Here is a 19,294-nt window from a genome sequence, read left to right on the forward strand (position 1 = left end):
ACTGGTACCTCTGGTACCAAGGGCCCTGATGCCAGGGAAGGTCTCTAAGGGCTGCAGCATGTATTATGCCACCCTAGAGACCCCTCACCCAGCACAGACACACTGCTTACCAGCTTGTGTGTCCTAGTGAGAACAAAATGAGTAAGTCGACATGGCACTCCCCTCAGGGTGCCATGCCAGCCTCTCACTGCCTATGCAGTATAGGTAAGACACCCCTCTAGCAGGCCTTACAGCCCTAAGGCAGGGTGCACTATACCATAGGTGAGGGTACCAGTGCATGAGCACTGTGCCTCTACAGTGTCTAAGCAAAACCTTAGACATTGTAAGTGCAGGGTAGCCATAAGAGTATATGGTCTGGGAGTCTGTTTTACACGAACTCCACAGCACCATAATGGCTACACTGAAAACTGAGAAGTTTGGTATCAAACTTCTCAGCACAATAAATGCACACTGATGCCAGTGTACATTTTATTGTAAAATGCACCACAGAGGGCACCTTAGAGGTGCCCCCTGAAACTTAACCGACTATCTGTGTAGGCTGACTGGTTCCAGCAGCCTGCCACACTAGAGACATGTTGCTGGCCCCATGGGGAGAGTGCCTTTGTCACTCTGAGGACAGTAACAAAGCCTGCACTGGGTGGAGATGCTAACACCTCCCCCAGGCAGGAATTGTCACACCTGGCGGTGAGCCTCAAAGGCTCACCTCCTTTGTGCCAACCCAGCAGGACACTCCAGCTAGTGGAGTTGCCCGCCCCCTCCGGCCCCGGCCCCCACTTTTGGCGGCAAGGCCGGAGAAAATAATGAGAATAACAAGGAGGAGTCACTGGCCAGTCAGGACAGCCCCTAAGGTGTCCTGAGCTGAGGTGACTCTAACTTTTAGAAATCCTCCATCTTGCAGATGGAGGATTCCCCCAATAGGATTAGGGATGTGACCCCCTCCCCTTGGGAGGAGGCACAAAGAGGGTGTACCCACCCTCAGGGCTAGTAGCCATTGGCTACTAACCCCCCAGACCTAAACACGCCCTTAAATTTAGTATTTAAGGGCTCTCCCTGAACCTAGATTCCTGCAACAACAAGAAGGACTGCCTAGCTGAAAACCCCTGCAGAGGAAGACCAGAAGACAACAACTGCCTTGGCTCCAGAAACTCACCGGCCTGTCTCCTGCCTTCCAAAGAACTCTGCTCCAGCGACGCCTTCCAAAGGGACCAGCGACCTCTGCATCCTCTGAGGACTGCCCTGCTTCGACGACGACCAGAAACTCCCGAGGACAGCGGACCTGCTCCAAAGAGACTGCAACTTTATCCAAAGGAGCAGCTTTAAAGAACCCTGCAATCTCCCTGCAAGAAGCGTGAGACTTGCAACACTGCACCCGGCGACGCCGACTCGGCTGGTGGAGAACCAACACCTCAGGGAGGACCCCCGGACTACTCTACGACTGTGAGTACCAAAACCTGTCCCCCCTGAGCCCCCACAGCGCCGCCTGCAGAGGGAATCCCAAGGCTTCCCCTGACCGCGACTCTCTGAAACCTAAGTCCCGACGCCTGGAAAAGACCCTGCACCCGCAGCCCCCAGGACCTGAAGGACCGGACTTTCACTGCAGAAGTGACCCCCAGGAGTCCCTCTCCCTTGCCCAAGTGGAGGTTTCCCCGAGGAAGCCCCCCCTTGCCTGCCTGCAGCGCTGAAGAGATCCCTTGATCTCTCATTGACTTCCATTACGAACCCGACGCTTGTTCTAACACTGCACCCGGCCGCCCCCGCGCCGCTGAGGGTGAAATTTCTGTGTGGGCTTGTGTCCCCCCCGGTGCCCTACAAAACCCCCCTGGTCTGCCCCCGAGGACGCGGGTACTTACCTGCTGGCAGACTGGAACCGGGGCACCCCTTCTCTCCATTGGAGCCTATGCGTTTTGGGCACCACTTTGAACTCTGCACCTGACCGGCCCTGAGCTGCTGGTGTGGTAACTTTGGGGTTGCTCTGAACCCCCAACGGTGGGCTACCTTGGACCAAGAACTGAACCCTGTAAGTGTCTTACTTACCTGGTAAAACTAACAAAAACTTACCTCCCCCAGGAACTGTGAAAATTGCACTAAGTGTCCACTTTTAAAATAGCTATTTGTGAATAACTTGAAAAGTATTCATGCAATTGAAATGATTCAAAGTTCCTAATGTACTTACCTGCAATACCTTTCAAACAAGATATTACATGTTAAATTTGAACCTGTGGTTCTTAAAATAAACTAAGAAAATATATTTTTCTATAACAAAACCTATTGGCTGGATTTGTCTCTGAGTGTGTGTACCTCATTTATTGTCTGTGTGTATGTACAACAAATGCTTAACACTACTCCTTGGATAAGCCTACTGCTCGACCACACTACCACAAAATAGAGCATTAGTATTATCTATTTTTACCACTATTTTACCTCTAAGGGGAACCCTTGGACTCTGTGCATGCTATTCCTTACTTTGAAATAGCACATACAGAGCCAACTTCCTACAGTTGTTAAGACTCCACCTGGAAATTATATTATGATCCCACTCCTGGGAATCTACGTTTTACATAACATCTATCTGGTAGCTTAGAAGATTGGATGGAATAAGCAGGTTCATCAAATATTAAAACTGGTTTAGACAGAAACACTCCATGATGGATGGATGTCCGATATTGAAATTGTTGTTGGAAAATGCTTTATTTATATATGATTGTCTTTATTTGTGGCCTGTATCGATCTAGCCGCATCTTTTGATTTAATGGACATAAAGATATTGTGCTGTATGATGTGTGCGTGTGGTGTTCCTGCATCATCACCATCATTATTATTATTGCTGTTGTTATTATTATTGTTAATAATTAAACTGCATAAGGATTCCTGAAAAGGACTCAGAGTAGAGGGAAAATGTATTATTATCTCAAAATATTACACACCCAGTGTGTTGCAGGTCTTGTACACTGGCACCATTGCCATTTATTTCATACCTGAAAAATTCTCAACAGTGTCTTCCACCTAAATTGCATCAAGAGCCTATGCATAGCCTATATTATACAGATTATCCTGTACGGTTTAACTTAACTGCAGTAAGCTTGTAGCACATCCTAGATAAATTGAGTTTATACTGCAAATATAATTAAAGATTGATCTAGGGCAGGGTTCTGCAAAATCGATCCTGGAGAGCCGGGTCCATGATAGGTTTTTAGCATATCCACATTTAGAAAAAAGATGTTTCAGAAATGTACAGACTTTGCAGAACCCTGATCTAGCGAAAATGAAAGTATGCTATTCAGAAGAAGAACAATAAAGAAATATATTTGGAAGTTGAATGGAATGCTATTAAAAATAGTACTGAGTTGTAATGTTACACAAATAACAAGCTGACCCAGCCACATGTACAGCAAAAATGGTGCAGAGAGCTTGTCTAATGTAGATGCAGCCATTGGTTATAGGCCCATATAAATGTTGTTGCATACTTAAGATTTTCAAATTATGAGTATATTACTGTACAGCTGTGAAGTGCTAGACAATTACTTGTATAAAATCCAACCATTTGAGATGAAAATATTAATGTAATAATTGAGTAAATATATAAAGGCCACACATGGTGCTGCACTAAGATTATAACTTTATTTGACTACTTTGCAAGAGTTGTACCATGATGCATCATATTTATATATGGTAAGAAGACACCTTAAGATTAATGATTAAGGTCTATCTGAATAACACTGAAAATGGATTGTGGGTCAGGAATTTGAATATAATCTTTGGGAAATGTAACATAATAATGAAAGAAATTGTGTTGACATCAAGTGGCCAACAGTGGTTAATAAGAATTAACGTCATTTTAAAGCTAGAGAGTTGTTCAGTGGACCTTATCGCCTGTTTAGGGTGCAGAGAGAACTATCCGAAAGTAAAGTCATCTCCAGCTGTACTTCATATCGAAGTGCAGTTCAGTCCCTGATGTATGTGTTTTCAATTGTGGCAATGTATTGCTATAGTTGATGTAAGAGGAGGGAGGTTGTATAGGATTTCAGTTGTTGTATTGCTCTTCTGTTTTTAAAGTTAATACTACAAAAAATTAATTGAAATGAATGTGTCTCTTTACACAGTACTACCAGTTTTGATGATCACTGGAGTAAGAGAATGCAAAATCCATAAGAACAGATGAAGATCCATTGTTATTAAATTTCAAGACACTGCCTTCTGTGAAGAGGCTATTACATACTGCACAGACTTTAGTAGTCATTAAAGTGCCTATTGTTTACAAAATAGAATGAAGATGGTCCGAATCGCTTATTTTTGCAGTAATCTCACTTTAGTAATCTTCTTTGAAAGATTTCCCATTATTTATTACATAAGACAAGCAACAATTTGATAGAGCTGATGACTGATATATCTGCAAATCCTTTGGCAAAGTCAGTATGTTCGGCGCTGACTGTCAGATTGTTTTGTTACATCATCTCTTTTACAAAACATTTTATTTGGGCCAAAATCCTTAAATATGTTTGACCCTCAAAAAGCACATATTTCCGTAAGTGTGCCTATCATTAAGGGAACCACTTTGTATGTGGATGCGTTCCTTGTGAAAGAGCAAAATACTGTTACAGTGAAATTAGCCAGTGGCTGAATTGGGTGACCAATTGCCCCTTGTTGTATGCTTTAGTGTGCAGAAGAAAAATATAAATGACACAATCGACCAGTGGATGAAGAGGGCTGGTTGAAAGCCACTGTAAGTAAGTGGATCATATTATTATAATTTTAGTAAACATCAAAGGTCTGGGCTAACATCAGACTTAAAAAATAAAATTAAAACAAAGCTATGTCATTTTTAAATATGTGAACCACGGTGTAAATATCATTTAAATTAACTGTTAATAGGTGTCCTGTTATGTTGGCCTGGGATCCATTGTTTATATTTAATGTAAATTTGTATTTGTTGCTAATTGATAATTTTTCAAAGTTCTTCGTGATGTGATGTTTATCATTCTGGTCTCTTTAGGTAGCCTGTAAAGTACTCTGTTGTGGTAAAAAAGACAACATTTAGTCCCATTAGGGAACCTACAAGTTGTGTTTGAATACAAAAAATAAATGCTCTAAATAATTCATATTTTGACCTCTTAAATTGTCATATTAAAAATGTATGTTTCCAATCGTGAGTGTAAATTTGTATATTATAAACAATGGCTCAATTGTTAGAGCATATGGTCAATAAGCCAAAAAGTCAAAATTGATGTGAATGTTTTCATTGGTTATTAATACACTGGCAGTAGCTAGGCATGTCAACACTAGAAGACTTAGTTGATTTTAAATTATCTTTGAGTAATATTCAAATGTAAAATGTAATATTTGCTTACTTGGTGTTTTTTTCAGGAAACCACAAATTGACACAAACAGCAAAGGTTCTAATCAAAATATGTGAACATGAGGTAAGTATTAACATCTGTTATCTAGATTACACTGTTTACTTAGTACTTATAGCCAGACATTCATTGTGATTGTTGGAGCACTATGCATGTATGTATTTATACTTTTTAAAGTAATAATGATTCTTATTGCCTAGTTTCTGTAATGCATAATAACTTTTCTCTCATCCTTCCTTAAAAAGTACTGGGCCTTGTGGTAATGAAACTAAAACTGGTTTGGCTTTTCTGAAATGTAGTGGAGTCAACATCCTATATTCTTGTATTCCAGTTGCTTTGGCTTGTGGTAAGTTTAAAGATCTGAGTTCAGTGCGGAAACGTATTTTCTGTTCTAAGTAATGGTAGTTGACGTTTTCTGGATGCTTATGTAGTAAAGCAATTCAACAGAGTCATGTTTGTAATATCTAGGGGTATATCTGTATGATGTCTTGCAATGGAAGTTAACTTTCCAAAAAATCTTCTTGTGAGCTTTTGAGAACTGAGAATATTCTGAAACAGTCATTTACTTTTGTCTGAATAATGAGTGTTAATGCAGTAAGTGACATCTATTTTGTGTTTGAAAGTGATAGTTTGCAGGCCTGAACAAAATCTGCTTTATTGCAGGTTTTGTTCCTCCAGGAGTTATAAGCTCAGATGAAGTTAACTTGGGTATATACAAAGAGTTATGGAATTTATGTTGCACCAAGTCCGGGATATGTAAATTGCAGTTGTGAAAAACGTTTTCATATATATTTAGCCCATCAGACAAGTATGCGTTTTCATGCACATGGTGTCAACGAAGTCATTTACTTCAAATTACAATCTGAAATCCTTGTTTTTTGTTACTTTTCCTCTTTATTTATGGTTAAGATGTAAATCTGGGCCAGAGCTGTGGACCCTGGTTCTCGTAGTCGGTTTGAGGGATTCAAATGTATCTTATCAGTGGGTGAATTGGATGTTGGTATGTGATTATATCATGCAGCTCCTCCCTTATATTAATTCATTGGCCAAAAGACTGAAACTACACCCAAGGCTGATATTGGCTAGGGGATCACTGTAGTTTTTTGCAAGTGGGGTCAACAGACCACAAATACTTGTAGCACAAATAGATTCATCCAATGAGAGCATAGGAGATCCAGTCAAGGCCACTGCACGTAAGAGTGAAGGCTGAAGAGTAGGTAGCCCCTAAATCATCCAAAGTATTCACCTTTGACTGTGCAGATGAACGAATCCATCACACCCTTCGCTCCTGATGCTTATGGTCAAGCAGCAGTTGCCTGAGTTGGGGCATAGTTCTAAATGCTACAGGGTCCTTTGATTTTATTGTTCCAAGGGTGTTTCCATGCCTGTAGAGCTAGGTGTTGTTTAGAGCTCCAGTGTTTTGCCTCAAGGTATACCCCTCCTCCAGGCTACTTTCCTCCAGCTTGCCTCTCCATCCACATTAGTATGCTCACATTATTACATTTCTGGTTCTCTGTGTCTTCGCTGATCAACACAATTATTTTCTTTGTCTCCTCAGGTTATGTTACTGTGGATTGATTGATGATCCCCAGCATTGAGGGGCTAACCTGCCCCACTTTGGGCCCTGCTTGAACTTGGCTGTTGTGCTCCACCACCCTCAGTTCAAGTCTCTATTTATTCTTTAAAAATCGTCTTTCACTGCAGCACACCAAACACTTACCATTGCCTACATCATGCTCTTCCCATCATTTTGCCTGTCAAGCATGAAGCTGCCTTGCAGGTGTATTTATTCTTCTCTCTTCAGCGCTGTTAATTTTCTTTCAGTTTTACAGTGCAATTTTCACTATCTAGGTACCCTCCTTGCACGTTCCTATTGCTATTTTGCAGTTCTTTTCCATCACTAACTCCAATTTTATACAGCATCTTTCCAATACTGTCAGATTTGACAGATCTTTCCAACTGGTATCTCCCTACAGTCGTTTGACTTTTGTGTAGTACTTCTGCACTACTCTGATCTCTTCCTCTGATCTTACCAGCATACCATTGACTGATGCGTCTCACTTTGGGCTTTTCCTAAATTTCATGCCAGTATCATGTCTGTAAACTATGCTGCCCTTCACTCTTGGAGTCATGGCCACACTCTTAGCCAAACTCCTCATTTTCTGCTGGGTGGATATTGAGCCCAATCATCAATATTCTCTGGGTACTTCGGCACACTTATCTTGTTTCAGTTCATGACATGATTAATAATGCAACCTGTTTTCTTAATAGATTAGTGTGCAGCAAAGGCATGTTTGTTTTGTAAACAGTGTTACTGTTACCCAGTGAAAGTATACTACAGTAACTGAGTTTTAAATAATTACAGGCAGAGTCTACTTTGTCTGCATTTGAAATTATAACCTGTTGGTCACTGCAGCCATCAGCAGTGACCATTGACTTGCTGAATCATCTTGCTGGCCTGGCAGTTCTACACCTTCCATTTTTTCACTCTGCCTTCGTGGGCCATGTGCAATGATCTTGCGTTAATAGGCCCAATCACTGGCTCTTCCTTTCACCCAAGATGATCTGACCACTCCCAATTCTCCTTTGCTGTGCATTCCATGCCCTGCAAGTGTTTTTATATTGGTTTGACTTAGGTTGTCATTTGTATTTCTGTCACTGCCTCGTCACACTCGTCCAGTGTGTCAACACTTCACCAGTTTTTCCGTTCTCTAAAGAGTTTGCTCCTGGTTCTCTTCCTGTTCGATGGCATGAGTGTCTGTAGATACACATGCTTTACATACTTCTGCCATTTAGCGTTGGGTCTGGATGTGTGCAAGTTGTTTTTCTTTGAAGAAGTGTCTTGAGTCCCAAAACAAAGTGACTCCTCCTCCTCGTGATATTGTGCAGGGGATCGACTCCATTGTTAGATTGTTTTTTCTCCGCCATCAAGTTTGGATGTGTTTTTCTGTGCTCTGGTGTAAAGAAATGGCTCCCTCTTGCAGTTACCCCCACTTTTTGCCTGATACTGATGCTGACTTGACTGAGAAGTGTGCTGGGACCCTGCTAACCAGGCCCCAGCACCAGTGTTCTTTCACCTAAAATGTACCATTGTCTCCACAATTGGCACAACCCTGGCACCCAGGTAAGTCCCTTGTAACTGGTACCCCTGGTACCAAGGGCCCTGATGCCAGGGAAGGTCTCTAAGGGCTGCAGCATGTCTTATGCCATCCTAGGGACCCCTCACACAGCACAGACACACTGCTTGCCAGCTTGTGTGTGCTGATGGGGAGAAAATGACTAAGTCGACATGGCACTCCCCTCAGGGTGCCATGCCAACCTCACACTGCCTGTGGCATAGGTAAGTCACCCCTCTAGCAGGCCTTACAGCCCTAAGGCAGGGTGCACTATACCACAGGTGAGGGCATAGGTGCATGAGCACTATGCCCCTAAAGTGTCTAAGCAAAACCTTAGACATTGTAAGTGCAGGGTAGCCATAAGAATATATGGCCTGGGAGTCTGTCAAAAACGAACTCCACAGCTCCATAATGGCTACACTGAATGCTGGGACGTTTGGTATCAAACTTCTCAGAATAATAAACCCACACTGATGCCAGCGTTGGATTTATAAAAAAATGCACACAGAGGGCATCTTAGAGATGTGTCCTGTATTTTACCCAATTGTTCAGTGCAGGACTGACTGGTCTGTGCCTGCCGGCTGCTGAGAGACGAGTTTCTGGCCCCATGTGGTGAGAGCCTTTGTGCTCTCTGAGGACAGAAACAAAGCCTGCTCTGGGCGGAGGTGCTTCACACCTCCCCCCTGCAGGAACTGTAACACCTAGCAGTGAGCCTCAAAGGCTCAGGCTTTGTGTTACAATGCCCCAGGGCACTCCAGCTAGTGGAGATTCCTGCCCCCTGGACACTGCCAGAAGCGTGAGACTTGTAACCCTGCACCCGGCGACCCCGACTCGACTGGTGGAGAAACAACACTTCAGGGAGGACTCCCCGGCGACTCCGAGACTGTGAGTAACCAAAATTGTCCCCCCTGAGCCCCCACAGCGACGCCTGCAGAGGGAATCCCGAGGCTCCCCCTGACCGCGACTGCCTGACTCTCAAATCCCGACACCTGGAAAAGACTCTGCACCCCCAGCCCCCAGGACCTGAAGGATCGGAACTCCAGTGCAGGAGTGACCCCCAGGAGGCCCTCTCCCTTGCTCAGGTGGTGGCTACCCCGAGGAGCCCCCCCCTTGCCTGCCTGCATTGCTGAAGAGACCCCTTGGTCTCCCATTGATTCCTATTACAAACCTGACGCTTGTTTGCACACTGCACCCGGCCGCCCCCGCGCTGCTGAGGGTGTACTTTCTGTGTGGACTTGTCCCCCCCCCCGGTGCCCTACAAAACCCCCCTGGTCTGCCCTCCGAAGACGCAGGTACTTACCTGCTGGCAGACTGGAACCGGGGCACCCCCTTCTCCATTGAAGCCTGAACTGGTCATGGATATTTGCCTGTGCTTTTCTACCTCTTCCGCTTGTGTTTCGGAAACTAAGGCAGACATCTCTCACCCATATTCTAATAGCTCCGACTTTAGCTCAACAACATGGTTCACCACACTCCTTAAACCTTCTGTAGTGCCTCATAAGAAGCTTCACCTCACCCAGGATCTACTCACTTAGAACCATGGAGAAGTCAAGAACCCACATCAGAGGAACACAACCGTGCGATTTGGCTTCTGAGGTCTTAAAGGTTGGTTACCTTAATCTTCCAGAATTTATGACCATTCTCAAAGAAGCTAGTAAACCCACAACCAGAGCGTGCTACGCTGCTAAGTGGAAAATAGCAGTTTTCTACTGCCATAGTAAACATATTGACCCACATCATGCAACTGTTCAAAACATTGTTTGCTTTTTGCTTCATTTGCAGATCTCTGGTATAACATTCACTTCAATACGCCTGCAATTGGCTGCAGTTGCCACCAACTTTCAGAACAGACCGTATTTATCACTTTTCAGAGTAGCAGTCATTAAAGCGTTCATGGAAGGACCTAAAAGAGTAATTCTTCCCAGGTGTCCCCCAGCAGCTTCTTCAGATCTCAACATAGTACTTACCAGTCTTAGGGGGTCCATAATTACAACTGTTGCATAACTGGCCTCTCCAGTTTCTATCTTAGAAGATTGCTTTTTTAGTAGCCATCAATTCACTCAGACTTGTCAGTGAGCTCCAGGAATTAACTTTGGAAGAACCTTTTTTCCTGTTACTTATACAGGGTAGTCCTTAGAACTAACCCAAAATTCCTACCAAAGGTAGTCTCCTCTTTTCATCTAAACCAGTCAGTTGAATTAGCAATTTTCTTTCCGTAAACTGACTCAGTTGCAGAAAGAGTGCTTCATACATTAGATGTAAAAAGAGCTTTAATGTACTATATTGATAGAACAACTTAGTCGCTTTTTCACCCCCTCACACAGGGAAACCTATATCTAAATCATGCATTTCAAGATGGATAGCTAAATGCATTCAAACATGTTACGCCAAAGATAAAAAGAACTTTGCCCACACCTCCTAGAGCGCACGATACTCATAAATAGAAGTATCTATGGCTTTCTTTGGTAATATACCAATAGCTGAAATCTGTAAAGGAGCTGCATAGTCAACTCCACACACCTTCAATAAGCATTATTGTGTAGATGTAGTAACATGGCAACAGGCAAATGTAGGACAGGCAGTGCGACGTACACTTTTTCAAACAAAACAACACCCACAGGTAAGCCATCGCTTTATGGAGGGCACTGCTTTATAATTTATGCAGAGCATGTGTATCTACAGCCACACATGCCATCAAACGGACTGTGTTAGTTACCCTGTAGTCAACTGTTTGTGGCGTGCTGTAGATTCACATGCGCCCGACCTCCTCCCTGGACACCTTTGGCTGTTTAGTACTTTTCTAATAATCTCAAATGCATGAACATCTCTTTACTAACACTCACACTCCATTATCACCCAACTGCGGGAAAACAATCTCACAATGGGGTTGATGCCCATGCGCACTATCAATGATAGGTGGAGGAACTTTTGCCTTGTGACTCAAGTGACTTCTTCGAGGAAAAACATCTTGCACACATCAGGACCCAACACTAAATGGCAGAAGTATACAGAGCATGTGAATCTACAGCGCACAATGCCTTAAACAGATTGTAGGAAGTTGGCTCTGTATGTGCTATTTCAAAGTAAGGAATAGCATGCACAGAGTCCAAGGGTTCCCCTTAGAGGTAAAATAGTGGTAAAAATAGATAATACTAATGCTCTATTTTGTGGTAGTGTGGTCGAGCAGTAGGCTTATCCAAGGAGTAGTGTTAAGCATTTGTTGTACATACACATAGACAATAAATGAGGTACACACACTCAGAGACAAATCCAGCCAATAGGTTTTGTTATAGAAAAATATCTTTTCTTAGTTTATTTTAAGAACCACAGGTTCAAATTCTACATGTAATATCTCATTCGAAAGGTATTGCAGGTAAGTACTTTAGGAACTTCAAATCATCAAAATTGCATGTATACTTTTCAAGTTATTCACAAATAGCTGTTTTAAAAGTAGACACTTAGTGCAATTTTCACAGTTCCTAGGGGAGGTAAGTATTTGTTAGGTTAACCAGGTAAGTAAGACACTTACAGGGCTTAGTTCTTGGTCCAAGGTAGCCCACCGTTGGGGGTTCAGAGCAACCCCAAAGTCACCACACCAGCAGCTCAGGGCCGGTCAGGTGCAGAGTTCAAAGTGGTGCCCAAAACACATAGGCTAGAATGGAGAGAAGGGGGTGCCCCGGTTCCGGTCTGCTTGCAGGTAAGTACCCGCGTCTTCGGAGGGCAGACCAGGGGGGGTTTTGTAGGGCACCGGGGGGGACACAAGCCCACACAGAAATTTCACCCTCAGCAGCGCGGGGGCGGCCGGGTGCAGTGTAGAAACAAGCGTCGGGTTTGTAATGGAAGTCAATGGGAGATCTAGGGATCTCTTCAGCGCTGCAGGCAGGCAAGGGGGGGGTTCCTCGGGGAAACCTCCACTTGGGCAAGGGAGAGGGACTCCTGGGGGTCACTCCTCCAGTGAAAGTCCGGTCCTTCAGGTCCTGGGGGCTGCGGGTGCAGGGTCTCTCCCAGGTGTCGGGACTTTGGTTTCAAAGAGTCGCGGTCAGGGGAAGCCTCGGGATTCCCTCTGCAGGCGGCGCTGTGGGGACTCAGGGGGGACAGGTTTTTGTACTCACAGTCTTAGAGTAGTCCGGGGGTCCCTCCTGAGGTGTTGGTTCGCCACCAACCGAGTCGGGGTCGCCGGGTGCAGTGTTGCAAGTCTCACGCCTTTTGCGGGGAGCTTGCAGGGTTCTTTAAAGCTGCTGGAAACAAAGTTGCAGCTTTTCTTTGGAGCAGGTCCGCTGTCCTCGGGAGTTTCTTGTCTTTTCGAAGCAGGGGCAGTCCTCAGAGGATGTCGAGGTCGCTGGTCCCTTTGGAAGGCGTCGCTGGAGCAGGATCTTGGGAAGGCAGGAGACAGGCCGGTGAGTTTCTGGAGCCAAGGCAGTTGTCGTCTTCTGGTCTTCCGCTGCAGGGGTTTTCAGCTAGGCAGTCCTTCTTCTTGTAGTTGCAGGAATCTAATTTTCTAGGGTTCAGGGTAGCCCTTAAATACTAAATTTAAGGGCGTGTTTAGGTCTGGGGGGTTAGTAGCCAATGGCTACTAGCCCTGAGGGTGGGTACACCCTCTTTGTGCCTCCTCCCAAGGGGAGGGGGTCACAATCCTAACCCTATTGGGGGAATCCTCCATCTGCAAGATGGAGGATTTCTAAAAGTCAGAGTCACCTCAGCTCAGGACACCTTAGGGGCTGTCCTGACTGGCCAGTGACTCCTCCTTGTTGCTTTCTTTGTTCCCTCCAACCTTGCCGCCAAAAGTGGGGGCCGTGGCCGGAGGGGGCGGGCAACTCCACTAAGCTGGAGTGCCCTGCTGGGCTGTGACAAAGGGGTGAGCCTTTGAGGCTCACCGCCAGGTGTTACAGCTCCTGCCTGGGGGAGGTGTTAGCATCTCCACCCAGTGCAGGCTTTGTTACTGGCCTCAGAGTGACAAAGGCACTCTCCCCATGGGGCCAGCAACATGTCTCTAGTGTGGCAGGCTGCTGGAACCAGTCAGCCTACACAGATAGTTGGTTAAGTTTCAGGGGGCACCTCTAAGGTGCCCTCTGTGGTGTATTTTACAATAAAATGTACACTGGCATCAGTGTGCATTTATTGTGCTGAGAAGTTTGATACCAAACTTCCCAGTTTTCAGTGTAGCCATTATGGTGCTGTGGAGTTCGTGTTTGACAGACTCCCAGACCATATACTCTTATGGCTACCCTGCACTTACAATGTCTAAGGTTTTGTTTAGACACTGTAGGGGCACAGTGCTCATGCACTGGTACCCTCACCTATGGTATAGTGCACCCTGCCTTAGGGCTGTAAGGCCTGCTAGAGGGGTGTCTTACCTATACTGCATAGGCAGTGAGAGGCTGGCATGGCACCCTGAGGGGAGTGCCATGTCGACTTACTCATTTTGTTCTCACTAGCACACACAGGCTTGTAAGCAGTGTGTCTGTGCTGAGTGAGGGGTCTCTAGGGTGGCATAAGACATGCTGCAGCCCTTAGAGACCTTCCTTGGCATCAGGGCCCTTGGTACTAGAAGTACCAGTTACAAGGGACTTATCTGAATGCCAGGGTGTGCCAATTGTGGATACAATGGTACATTTTAGGTGAAGGAACACTGGTGCTGGGGCCTGGTTAGCAGGGTCCCAGCACACTTCTCAGTCAAGTCAGCATCAGTATCAGGCAAAAAGTGGGGGGTAACTGCAACAGGGGGCCATTTCTTTACACAAGCCCCCCCCAGCCCACAGGCCAGGAGACTCAGCCCAAGCTGGGAGAGTCTTCCTAGTCTGTCAGGCGAGGAAGAGTAGGAGAAATAGGCTGGTTAGTTGCAGGGCCTACTCTGCCTTACATCCTTCTGTTCAGGTCATTCCCTTTGGGGAACTGACCTACTTCCACAGTGATAGGACCTAGTCTGAATTGCCTCTTGTCTGCCTCTTCAATGTCTCCACCCATTCTTTCTATTTTGGTCTTAGAGGTATCCACCTCTGCTAACCTTATCTTGGCCAGGGTTACCCCTAGCTTACCCAGAGAGGTTACCCAGAGCTGGAGTAACCCCACCATGACCAATAGGGTCAGGGGGCCTAACTTGCTATTTGGCATGGGGTCAGACCACCAGGCTAAGGATAGTGCAGCCATAAAGGCTAACACCCAGCAGAGGCCACTGACAGCTGTCAGTGCCCAGAACCACACCTTTAGCTCTTCACCTAAAAGGGAAGGGGCTAAGTTACAGGCCTCTTTGGGTTCAGGTTGCCTGTCTGCTGTATTAGAGTGGGGGGTTACCACATCTTGTAGTAAACACCCTTCTTCCACTCTTTCTTCTGTTAGCTGAGGAGCCACCCACTCAGGTTTAACAGTTGCCTGACTAGCCAGGACTTCTTGTGGGTCAGGTTGGACTTTATCAGGGCCATTTTTGGAGTTCTCCCCTACTGGAGCAGAATCTCCTTGGCTTGCTGTAACCTTGGCTAAAGGTTGTCCACCCTTCCTACTCTGTTTTCTTTTCTTCTTCTTCTGGGGCCTGCTTGCATTTACTGCAGAGGCAGGACTTCCAGAATCCTTGGGAGAGGACTGGCACTGGACCAGTTCCTCTCTTGGGCTCTGACTAACCTCTGGGTAGTCATTTCCAAGGAGACAATCAAGGGGGAGGTCTGTACTGACTACTACCCTTCTCCAGCTAAGAGTGCCACCCACTTCTATGGGTACTAAAGCCACAGGCCTCTTAGTGACCCTGTCTAGGCTAACTCTTACCCTGGCAGTCTCACCTGGGATGTACTGGTTTGAGAGCACCAGCCTGTCATGCACAATAGTGTGACTGGCACAAGTGTCTCTCAGGGCAGTGGTTGGGATTCCATTCACCAGTAGGTGGTGGAAGTGTCTACTTCCCTCTGGAATCTCCAACTCACCTGTTGGGCCCTGTTTCCAGTTGAAGGCTATGAAGACCTCCTCATCTGAGGAGTCATCTCCCATGGCTACACTGGTTACCCCTGGAATTTTGTTCTGGGGTTTGTTTTTGGGACAAGAAGTGTCCTTGGTGTGGTGCCCAGACTGTTTACAGTTGTGGCACCATGCCTTAGTGGCATCCCAGTTCTTACCCTGGTACCCACCTTTGTTTTGGGTTGTGCCTTGGGGCCCACCCACCTGTTCTGGTTTTTGGGGGCCTACAGAGGACTCTTTTTCTTTGTTTCTAGTGTCACCCACTTTCTCCTGGGGAGTTTTTGTAACCCCTTTCTTTTGGTCACCCCCAGTGGAAGTTTTGGTTACCCTAGTCTTGACCCAGTGGTCTGCCTTCTTTCCCAATTCTTGGGGAGAAATTGGACCTAGGTCTACCAGATACTGATGCAACTTTTCGTTGAAGCAGTTACTTAAAATGTGTTCTTTCATAAACAAATTATAAAGCCCAACATAGTCACACACTTCATTTCCAGTTAACCAACCATCTAGTGTTTTTACTGAGTAGTCTACAAAATCAACCCAGGTCTGGCTCGAGGATTTTTGAGCCCCCCTGAACCTAATTCTATACTCCTCAGTGGAGAATCCAAAGCCCTCAATCAGGGTACCCTTCATGAGGTCATAAGATTCTGCATCTTTTCCAGAGAGTGTGAGGAGTCTATCCCTACACTTTCCAGTGAACATTTCCCAAAGGAGAGCACCCCAGTGAGATCTGTTCACTTTTCTGGTTACACAAGCCCTCTCAAAAGCTGTGAACCATTTGGTGATGTCATCACCATCTTCATATTTTGTTACAATCCCTTTGGGGATTTTTAGGATGTCAGGAGAATCTCTGACCCTATTTAAGTTGCTGCCACCATTGATGGGACCTAGGCCCATCTCTTTTCTTTCCCTTTCTATGGCTAGGAGCTGCTTTTCCAAAGCCAATCTTTTGGCCATCCTGGCTAACTGGATGTCCTCTTCACTGGGGTTATCCTCAGTGATTTCAGAGGTGTTGGTCTCTCCTGTGAGGGAACCAGCATCTCTGACTATTATTTTTGGAGTCAGGGTTTGAGGGACCCTGTTCTCCCTAGATAGGACTGGTAGGGGGGAATTGTCCTCCAAGTCACTATCCTCTTCCTCTGAGTTGCCACCCTCAGAGGGGTTGGCCTTTTCAAACTCTGCCAAAAGCTCCTGGAGCTGTATTTTGGTAGGTTTGGGGCCCATTGTTATTTTCTTTATTTTACAGAGTGACCTTAGCTCCCTCATCTTAAGATGGAGGTAAGGTGTGGTGTCGAGTTCCACCACAGTCACATCTGTGCTAGACATTTTGCTTCTAAAAGTTGGAATACTTTTTAAGAATCTAAAACTGGTTCTAGAATCTAATTCAAACTTTTACAAACTTTTAAACTCTAAAAGAAATGCTAAACAGGATCTAACACAAGGCCCTAGCAGGTCTTTTAAGAATTTAGAAAACTTTTCAAATTGCAAAAAGGAATTTCTAATGACAATTTTGGAATTTGTCGTGTGATCAGGTATTGGCTGAGTAGTCCAGCAAATGCAAAGTCTTGTACCCCACCGCTGATCCACCAATGTAGGAAGTTGGCTCTGTATGTGCTATTTCAAAGTAAGGAATAGCATGCACAGAGTCCAAGGGTTCCCCTTAGAGGTAAAATAGTGGTAAAAATAGATAATACTAATGCTCTATTTTGTGGTAGTGTGGTCGAGCAGTAGGCTTATCCAAGGAGTAGTGTTAAGCATTTGTTGTACATACACATAGACAATAAATGAGGTACACACACTCAGAGACAAATCCAGCCAATAGGTTTTGTTATAGAAAAATATCTTTTCTTAGTTTATTTTAAGAACCACAGGTTCAAATTCTACATGTAATATCTCATTCGAAAGGTATTGCAGGTAAGTACTTTAGGAACTTCAAATCATCAAAATTGCATGTATACTTTTCAAGTTATTCACAAATAGCTGTTTTAAAAGTAGACACTTAGTGCAATTTTCACAGTTCCTAGGGGAGGTAAGTATTTGTTAGGTTAACCAGGTAAGTAAGACACTTACAGGGCTTAGTTCTTGGTCCAAGGTAGCCCACCGTTGGGGGTTCAGAGCAACCCCAAAGTCACCACACCAGCAGCTCAGGGCCGGTCAGGTGCAGAGTTCAAAGTGGTGCCCAAAACACATAGGCTAGAATGGAGAGAAGGGGGTGCCCCGGTTCCGGTCTGCTTGCAGGTAAGTACCCGCGTCTTCGGAGGGCAGACCAGGGGGGGTTTTGTAGGGCACCGGGGGGGACACAAGCCCACACAGAAATTTCACCCTCAGCAGCGCGGGGGCGGCCGGGTGCAGTGTAGAAACAAGCGTCGGGTTTGTAATGGAAGTCAATGGGAGATCTAGGGATCTCTTCAGCGCTGCAGGCAGGCAAGGGGGGGGTTCCTCGGGGAAACCTCCACTTGGGCAAGGGAGAGGGACTCCTGGGGGTCACTCCTCCAGTGAAAGTCCGGTCCTTCAGGTCCTGGGGGCTGCGGGTGCAGGGTCTCTCCCAGGTGTCGGGACTTTGGTTTCAAAGAGTCGCGGTCAGGGGAAGCCTCGGGATTCCCTCTGCAGGCGGCGCTGTGGGGACTCAGGGGGGACAGGTTTTTGTACTCACAGTCTTAGAGTAGTCCGGGGGTCCCTCCTGAGGTGTTGGTTCGCCACCAACCGAGTCGGGGTCGCCGGGTGCAGTGTTGCAAGTCTCACGCCTTTTGCGGGGAGCTTGCAGGGTTCTTTAAAGCTGCTGGAAACAAAGTTGCAGCTTTTCTTTGGAGCAGGTCCGCTGTCCTCGGGAGTTTCTTGTCTTTTCGAAGCAGGGGCAGTCCTCAGAGGATGTCGAGGTCGCTGGTCCCTTTGGAAGGCGTCGCTGGAGCAGGATCTTGGGAAGGCAGGAGACAGGCCGGTGAGTTTCTGGAGCCAAGGCAGTTGTCGTCTTCTGGTCTTCCGCTGCAGGGGTTTTCAGCTAGGCAGTCCTTCTTCTTGTAGTTGCAGGAATCTAATTTTCTAGGGTTCAGGGTAGCCCTTAAATACTAAATTTAAGGGCGTGTTTAGGTCTGGGGGGTTAGTAGCCAATGGCTACTAGCCCTGAGGGTGGGTACACCCTCTTTGTGCCTCCTCCCAAGGGGAGGGGGTCACAATCCTAACCCTATTGGGGGAATCCTCCATCTGCAAGATGGAGGATTTCTAAAAGTCAGAGTCACCTCAGCTCAGGACACCTTAGGGGCTGTCCTGACTGGCCAGTGACTCCTCCTTGTTGCTTTCTTTGTTCCCTCCAACCTTGCCGCCAAAAGTGGGGGCCGTGGCCGGAGGGGGCGGGCAACTCCACTAAGCTGGAGTGCCCTGCTGGGCTGTGACAAAGGGGTGAGCCTTTGAGGCTCACCGCCAGGTGTTACAGCTCCTGCCTGGGGGAGGTGTTAGCATCTCCACCCAGTGCAGGCTTTGTTACTGGCCTCAGAGTGACAAAGGCACTCTCCCCATGGGGCCAGCAACATGTCTCTAGTGTGGCAGGCTGCTGGAACCAGTCAGCCTACACAGATAGTTGGTTAAGTTTCAGGGGGCACCTCTAAGGTGCCCTCTGTGGTGTATTTTACAATAAAATGTACACTGGCATCAGTGTGCATTTATTGTGCTGAGAAGTTTGATACCAAACTTCCCAGTTTTCAGTGTAGCCATTATGGTGCTGTGGAGTTCGTGTTTGACAGACTCCCAGACCATATACTCTTATGGCTACCCTGCACTTACAATGTCTAAGGTTTTGTTTAGACACTGTAGGGGCACAGTGCTCATGCACTGGTACCCTCACCTATGGTATAGTGCACCCTGCCTTAGGGCTGTAAGGCCTGCTAGAGGGGT

At 46.1% G+C, this 19,294-nt stretch overlaps 1 protein-coding gene across 3 annotated transcripts in view; it reads left to right on the forward strand.

Moving 5' to 3' along the window:
• ZMYND8 (zinc finger MYND-type containing 8) overlaps positions 1-19,294 on the forward strand; it is a 602,889-nt gene that overhangs the window by 207,367 nt on the left and 376,228 nt on the right. For all 3 annotated transcript variants that reach the window (XM_069243462.1, XM_069243464.1, XM_069243463.1), the window contains exon 8: positions 5,362-5,417. In XM_069243462.1, the coding sequence (XP_069099563.1) occupies positions 5,362-5,417 (56 nt within the window). The remainder of the gene's footprint in view (positions 1-5,361; positions 5,418-19,294) is intronic.

This window comes from Pleurodeles waltl, chromosome 7 (assembly GCF_031143425.1).
Source record: "Pleurodeles waltl isolate 20211129_DDA chromosome 7, aPleWal1.hap1.20221129, whole genome shotgun sequence".
Classification (NCBI taxonomy): domain Eukaryota; kingdom Metazoa; phylum Chordata; class Amphibia; order Caudata; family Salamandridae; genus Pleurodeles; species Pleurodeles waltl.